The sequence below is a fragment of the Arachis duranensis genome, chromosome 10 (assembly GCF_000817695.3).
Source record: "Arachis duranensis cultivar V14167 chromosome 10, aradu.V14167.gnm2.J7QH, whole genome shotgun sequence".
NCBI classification, from domain to species: domain Eukaryota; kingdom Viridiplantae; phylum Streptophyta; class Magnoliopsida; order Fabales; family Fabaceae; genus Arachis; species Arachis duranensis.
In genome coordinates, this window is record NC_029781.3 from 21,470,606 (window position 1) to 21,479,059 (window position 8,454).

At 33.1% G+C, this 8,454-nt stretch overlaps 1 protein-coding gene and 1 pseudogene across 1 annotated transcript; one reads left to right on the forward strand and one right to left on the reverse strand.

The window, feature by feature from the left end:
* Positions 1 to 302: 302 nt before the first annotated feature.
* LOC107469439 (uncharacterized) lies at positions 303 to 890 on the reverse strand. The gene has a single exon (XM_016088813.1). The coding sequence runs from the start codon at positions 888 to 890 to the stop codon at positions 303 to 305; it is 588 nt and encodes a 195-aa protein (XP_015944299.1).
* Positions 891 to 1,046: 156 nt separating this feature from the next.
* LOC110276795 (coniferyl alcohol acyltransferase-like) lies at positions 1,047 to 6,889 on the forward strand (annotated as a pseudogene).
* The last annotated feature ends 1,565 nt before the right edge of the window (positions 6,890 to 8,454 follow it).

Sequence of the window (8,454 nt, forward strand, 5' to 3'; positions counted from 1 at the left end):
AATTGATCTCTTCACAACCACTTCTTCTTCCTCACTAGAGACATCATCACCAGCAGGCCTATACGGTTCGTCATCTACACTGTCATAACTGTCATGGCTGTTTGACGATTCTTCCTCACTAGACAAGCTCACAAACATAGTTTTGGTATCCTTTTCCTTAACAAATGCTCTTCTAAAAGTTTCATTTACAGCTAATCTTGTTAAAGGCCTCCTTGTATTTTTGACTTTTTGAGGGGCTTTCTTTGGTATATCAGACCTCCTTGATTTCTGTGATGCTGATCTTGTTAGAGGTTTTGAAGTGGCTAGGCCGTTGACTTTGGTGGTGGGTTGGATTTGGTAGTAGGAGCAGCAGTGGATTGGCCCATTCTTTTTGGTGGTGGGTTGGGCTTAGTACTAGTAGCAATTGTGGCTTTGGCCATTGTTTTTGGTGGTGGGGTGGGCTTAACAGTGGGAGCAGCAGCAATGGGTACTGTCATTTTTTTGGTTGGTGATTTGGAATAACTAACAGAAATTGTAGTAATGTGACTCTTATACTTTGGTCCTGAAATACCTTTATCAGTAGGCATAGTTGTGGGGATTGTTGTTGGAGTAGGAATGGTGGTGTGTATTGGTTCTGAAGTTGGAATTGGTGGTGATGTAGTGGAAATTGTATTGGCTGTGACATTGATGTTGGGGTATGAATGTGGAATAGGGTCTGGTAGAACTATTAACTCTTTGCCTTTGGATGATGCTAGTTCTGTTTTCTCATCAAACACAGGTTCAGAAACTCCATGTTCATCATACACATGGACAATTCCCTTGTTTGTCTGAGCAATGTAACACATCTCTATAAGCTCTTTGTCATGTGTCAAAACTCTAAGACCACTTTGCAATGGCCTATTAGGCACCATCCACCAACCGTGAGTCACATTGTCATATCCAAGTGTCTTATAGTAGTCTCAGACAAAAAATACATCCAATGTGTCGACGTCAATTCTCGGCAACTCAAAAATCTGTCCACCACTGTAATTCACATTTCCATCACGCTTTGTGACGAATGACCCTCCATGGTGAAATATGATGGTAATCCAAGGATCTCCCATCTTCAATTTAAAAACAAAATTTCATGATCAACCTCATCATCTTCAACTATATTAACAAGTTGGAAACAACATTAATTGTAAATGCAACAAACCATAACAAATAAGAAACAGCTTTTCACCATGACAGCACAACCCTTATCCAGTCAACACTTTCATTAGCCTAACCACTCAAAAAACTAGTTGCGGTCAAACTCTAGCTAAATATTGCGAAACACAAACATGCATACCGACAGATTACACTCCAAAAAATTGTTTCTACCTACTGAAGACATTAAACTAACAACCTTAACAAAAATAGAGCATTCCTTATATCACATTATATTTTTTCTTTTTTCCCTTATCTCTTTCAGAGAAACCAGCCTTCGATACAGTCTTCGTTTGAGGCAGATGACAAAAACCGATCTTCCAGAGCAGTTGTGATCCAAAAAAATTGCAGCAGTCACAGCAATCACACCACCGCCATTGATGAGTATAGGGGAGGAGGAAAGACTCTGTTTCTGTTGTATTTTGAGAGGGGGGAGACATTGCGTTACGTTAACGTTTGGTGGGAGATTCTTCAAAACCAACTTTGGAGTGAAATGACCTTGTTTTAGGGCATTTACGCACCACCCACAACATGACGTCGTTTTAACGTTGCCAGCGTGTCAGCACGTTAGCCAGATCAGCTTTCCGATCACGCCACCTAGAGAAAATATGCCGGAAGGACAACACTGAGTCCCGGAGTGTAACTTCAGATACCAATTTGGGTAATTATTAAATTCAGGTACTACTATGAAGCACGACTGTAACTTCAGGGACCACTCTGAGGCTTAGCTCTCCAAACAAGAAGCATGGCATCCTTGCTATTTAGGTATATGTCTATTTTAATTTAGAGAGATTTGATATATATTTTTTTATTCTAAAATATCCTTCATTATCATATATGTTTATGAAAAAAACTGTTATTTTTGAAGAGTTTGATTTAATGTCTTAATCGCGCACGTAAAAAAATCAATACAATCAACAAATCAGATTTATATATTTAAAATAGTTCTTTTAAATAATAAGTTTAATAAAAATTAAATTAATTATTTTTACTGATTTGATAATATAATATTATTAAAAAAATTATTTTTAGTGACTATTTATTTTATTTTTAAGGATAATAAAAATAGTTATTAATATATTTACTGACAATTATTAGATATTAATTATCTTATATTTTGCTATTAAAAATTTTTAGTGGCAATTATATAAGTATTATTTATGCTAAAGAAAAATATAACTTTTCAATTTAACAATGGATTTTAGAAGAAAAAATTTCCATTTGATCCTATATATCTAATAGAATATTTTAGCTTGCTAGATTATTTTTATATGGAAAATGATAATACTTATATTTTTGGTTTGATTATTGTAATTAAAGATGCACTTAATTAATTTGTGCAAACAATTTTATTAGGAATCGCTCACATAAAGATGTCTAAAATATTTTTTTAAATATATTTTTTAATAATTAAAATTTAATACATATAATCGATTAAACTGTATTATTTTTTAAAATTAGGCCAGACAAATTAATTTGACCGAAAAAATAGTGAATCAAATTTCGAACTGGTTTAAATTAATATTATTTTTTATAGAAAATGACTACAATACTCCTATTATAGAAAATGACTAAAATAATCCTATTATATAAATTATTTTTGAAAATTCTAAATTCTAACCCTTTTCTTTTCTACCGCCATAGAGTTAGGATTTAGAATTTTTAAAACTAATATATATAAAAAATAAGAGTATTTTAATTATTTTTTATAATAGAAATATTGTAGTCATTTTTTATAAAAAAATATTAATTTAGACTAATTTAAAATTTAATTTATTATTTTTTTTTGCTAAACTGATTTATCCGGTCTAATTTTAATAAAAATAATATAATTTATTGGATTACATGTGTTAAATTTTAATTTTTAAAAAACATCTTTAAAAAAAGATATTTTTGACATCTTTATCTAAGTGACTCCCAAAAAATATCAATTCCGATCTCGGCCCAGCCATCAGCCGGTTATACTACATCACCGTTAAACTACTCAATCACATACAGACACTTGCAACCTCAAATAGTGCTAAGCCCACAAAACTTGAGTCCATATCAACGTTCTTGTGGAAGTTGGTAGCTTCAGCCGCTATTTCCTCCGAAACTGTTTATGGTAAATTATGCAAATTTTAGCATCATAACCTTATATATACAAAATACAATTATACTTGATACATGTATGAAGTTGCTTGGCTTTGTTAACAAATTACATGATAATTAACTGCATATCTTTTTTATTCTTATGAAAATATATTCTTGTTACTACAATTTATTTTTGTCAAACTAATAACAAATTAACTATCCTCAATAGAAAGAAAAAGAAAAAAAATTATATATACATATAACTGCGTATATTTTACAATATTAGTGACTTAGCGTATATCAAAATTTGTAACCGTTATTTTAAAATATTTTACACTGATATCTAATTAAATTCTTAGCATTTAAATGAATATCAATAAAATTATGAAAGAATAAATAAAGAAAATATGAAAAATTTTTATTGTATATTGTTATTGTGGAAGAACAATATTATCTATTTATACTAATTACTAAACTGATTTTAAATTTTAAAATAAGCTAAAACAATCAGAATGTCTAGATGATTCTGTTAGAAAAAGATAAGCATAACAAATTTTCTTTAGAAGAAAAAGATAAGATAACAAATAAAAATAACACAAGAATTTAATATGCTCCCGCAAGCTAGACAGCTTGGATAAGTTTCGATGAAATAGTTGAGGAATACGCGTGTGACGCAGTGATGCAGAAATATAGAAATATAGAAGAAGATGTCGTGCTTGAGGGAGAGAGAGCAAGCAGAAGGCGCGTAGAGCATGATGATAGAGGGCGTGTAGAGCTCGATAACAAGAGGGTGCGTAGAAGGCGATAATTTTGAGTCTATTGGACTCGGAATGATAAAAAAAAAAGATGGTGATGCAGAAACATAGAAGGAGATGTTGTGCTTTAGAAAGAAAGAGCAAGGAACAATCTTCAGAGTGCCTATAGAGCGCGATAAGAGTGATCTTCAGAGGGCGCGTAGAGTACGGTAAGAGTTCAGATGGAACTATTGAAACAGAATACAGACGAAACTGTCGAAAAAACGCAAATGGAACTGCTGGAAGAAGGCGCAAATGAAACTGCCAGAAGAAGACACAGATGGAATTGCTAGAAGAAGGAGCAGACGGAACTGCGGGAAGGAGGCGCAGACGGAACTGCGGGAAGGAGGCACAGACAAAACTGCGGAAAAGAAGCGCTAACGGAACTGCTGGTAAGAAATTCATATTTATTTTTAGAAATTATGGCTATAGTGAATGATCTATTCCATGAATGGTAGTTGTTTTTTTGTTAGAACAGGGTAACCAAGATTGAGGTAGGATTTTCAGTTGAATGGATGTCATAGGAATTGGTTGGATCGAAAGCTAAATTAGAATATTGATTATTCATTGTGGGATGGGTTGAAAAAAGAAGCACTGTGATTTCTCACCAGAAAGATGATAGCTTATGTATCCTCCTGAAAAAGAAGGATACCATAGCTATGATACAATAATAAAACTATGAAAGAATGAGAAAAGAAAATATGAAGAATTTTTATTGTATGTTGTTGTATATAGGAGAACAATAGTATCTATTTATACTAATTACTAAACTGATTTTAAATTTTAAAATAAGATAAAACAACCAGATCTCTAGAGATTCTATTAGAGAAAAATAAGCATAACTAACTTAGAAAAAGATAAGCATAACAAATTTTGTTTTCAAAAGAAAAAGATAAGATAACAAATAAAAATAACACAAGAATTTAATATGGCCCCGCAAGCTGGTGGATGGAAGATGTCAACAATCCACAATTTGGATAAGTTTTGATGAAATAATTGAGGAAGACGCATGTGGCACGGTGATGCAGAAACATAAAAGGAGATGTTGTGCTTGAGGGAGAGAGAGCAAGCAACGATCTTCAGAAGGCGCGTAGAGCGCGATAAGAGATGGCGCATAGAGCGTGATAATTTTGGGTCTGGACTCTGAAGGATAAGAACATAATAGATGAAGGTGATGCAGAAACATAGAAGGAGATGTCGTGCTTAAGGAAGAGAGTACAAGTAGCGATCTTCAGGCGTAGAGCGCGATAAGATTGATCTTCAGAGGGCGCATAGAGCGCGATAAGAGTGATATGCAGAGGGTGCATAGAGCATGTTAAGAGTGCAGATGGAACTGCTGAAGTAGGCACAAATGGAACTTTGGGAAGGAAACACAGACGAAACTGCGGGAATGAGGCGCAGACAAAACTGCTAGAAAGAAAGCATAGACGAAACTGCAAGAAGATGCAGACCAAATTGCCAAAAGAAGGCACAGACGGAACTGCGGGAAGGAGGCGCGGATAAAACTGCGGGAAAAAGGCGCAGACGAAACTTCGAGAAGGAAGCGCAAACAAAACTTTGGGAAGGAAGTGCAAACGGAACTGCCGGTAAAAAATTCATATTTATTTTTGGAAATTATGGCCATAATGAATGATGGAATAGTAATTGTTTTCTGTTAGAATAGGTGTAACCAAGATTGAGGTAGGATTTTCACTTGGATGGATGTAATAGGGATTGGTTGGATCTTGAGCTAAATTGGAAGATTGATTATTCATTGTGGGAGGGTTTGAAAAAAGAAGCACGGTGATTTTTCACCGGAAAGATGATAGCTTATATATCCTCCTCAAGAAGGATACCATGACTCTGATACCATAATAAAACTATAAAAGAATGAGAAAAGAAAATATGAAGAATTTTTATTGTATGTTGTTATTGTTGTATATGGGAGAACAATGCTACCTATTTATACTAATTACTAAATTGATTTTGAATTTTAAAATAAGATAAAACAACTAAAATCTCTAGAAATTATGTTAAAGAAAAATAAGCGTAACTAACTTAGAAAAATATAAGCATAACAATTTTTTCTCTAAAAAAAAGATAAGATAACAAATAAAAATAACATAACAATTTAATAATTTTTATGTTAACGTAATAATATATAATTAAATTCTTTTACAAAATATAAAAATAATTTATATGCACACTCATATCCTGTTAACTAAAGTTATTATATTTTTATTAACGGACAACGCCAGAATAATTTAATTTTTTTTGTTAGTATTTTTAATTATTAGTTCACTTCTTTTATTCTAACAATCTAATAATATATAACTTATATTTTTAAATGTTACTGATTAACTATTGACCAAAAATAATATATTCTGTAATTTTATAATATTTCTGTATAATATATTCACAACTTGAGATCCAATAATATAATATATAGGTTGCAACAAAAGGCTGAGGGTTGCTAAGATGGGTGTAATCGTTGATGGAAGAAGGAAGCTGAGCAATAACAAAAAAAAAGCAATGATGAGTTCTTACTTTGGAAACATGCTTTCCATTCCATTTAGTGGAAAACTAATAAATGAGCTAGTGGAGAAGCCGCTAAGTGTGGTAGCAGAGGAGGTTCGCAAAATTGTAAAGGCGGCGGCAACAGAAGAACACTTCTTACGGCTAGTTGACTGAGTGGAAGCACTCTGGCCAATATATCAGCATTGACCTGAATTTAGTATAAAACCGGTGAAAGTCCATGTTTTGTGGTGTCTTCGGGATAAACATTTTTCGAGTCAAAGATTGAATTTGGTTGGAGAAAGCCTGTGTTTGCATTATATCATTTTTCAAGTCAATTATGTTTGAGAATAATAATATAAAAATATTTTTATTTATTACGTAAAAGATATTTTTTTCTTAAAAAAATTGTAAATTATAGCCTTTCAAATTTTTTTAATATTTTTACTTTTATTACTAAAAATTTATTAAATACACTAAAAAATAAGTTTTTTTATCAACTTAATAACGTCCAAACATCCATTTATACACATTATGAAGTAAAGTTATTAAAGTGTGTTGCACCTTCATTATTTATTAAAATATTAAATTAGCATGCAAATTTGACTAATAATAGACCGTGGGGACTGGCATGATTTTTACCGGTGGACCCTTTTTCATGTAGATGAAGAAACCTCGTAAACCAGCCAATCAGAAACCAAAGAGACACAGCATTGCAAACTTTTAGTTTCTTTCTATGTGAAGAGGCAGTGAGGGAGAGTAGGTTTAGTTCAGTTCTACAGCGGTCAATCGTGTGTATTCATCTGTCTACTTTTCCTCTTCCTTCTACACTTTATCTTATTGATGGATGATTATGATGCATTTTGGTTGTTTCAATCCAGGAAGATTGTGTTGTTCAATTTTTTTTACGATGTAAGCAACAACGAAACTGTATTATTGGAAAAACTAATTAGCAAATTTTTGTGCTTGAAGCAATTGAGACTCTACAGCGAGAGTGCTTGTCAAGCCTTTAGCGATGGGTTTATTTTGCCTCATAAACCCAGTAAACCAAAAAATTTTGGGCTCTCTTTTAACAAGGACAAGCATCGTTTGCACTACAATGATTATCGGCTTGCGAAAGATCATTTTCACACTCTTGCGAAGGATATAGAATTCAAGAATCTTTGCCTCTTCTCTACCATTGGTACAAAAGGGGTAAACAAAGCTCGTACAAGGCTTTAATAAGATGCATGATGGATGTAAAACTTTTGGGGTTAGATAAGAGCATTGTTAAGGCTGAATGTGGTATTTTGAAGGGCCACACTGATGCTATTAAAGAAGGGTTGGTGGTTGACGGCGATGGAGTGATCCTTGTGCCTAATGTCTCCAACTATGTCCTCTCTTAGGTCATCCTCTTCTTGGAGAAGAAACGCCATTTCCAGGAGGCCGTCGACGCAGGTGCCACCCACTGCGAGGGCTAGTCCATTGCCTTTTTCAACCGGAACAACCACATTCTCTCTGATTTGCAACAGGTTAGCTTTCTTCCCATCTTCTTGCATTCGTGTTCTATTAGATTCAGTTAGAGGTTTACTATAATTAGTTTGTGAGTTAGAGTTTGTTGTTGAATTAGGCTCAGTGTAGGAATCTGTTGAAGCATGTGTGCCGCTGTAAGCTTATTTAGTTATTCCTTCAATGAGAAAATTTTTTTTCCTTATTACTCTCAAATCTTAATACTACGAGGGTGATTCTCTGGTGACCATGTGATTGGTGGCTAAGGATGACTATGGTTTGACCTCCCAGTAGTATTACGACATATGTCATAAACCTCTTAGTAATTGTGGTAATGTTTATGCTAACGATTAACACAATTAATACAATTATATGGGTCTTTAGTCATTTCATAATTAAAAGTCTATTTCAATATTTCATAACATACATAATAAAAGAG

Bases quoted from the DNA above. Each gene is read 5' to 3' on its own strand.
- LOC107469439 (XM_016088813.1), bottom strand. From the start codon at position 890: ATGGTGCCTAATAGGCCATTGCAAAGTGGTCTTAGAGTTTTGACACAT.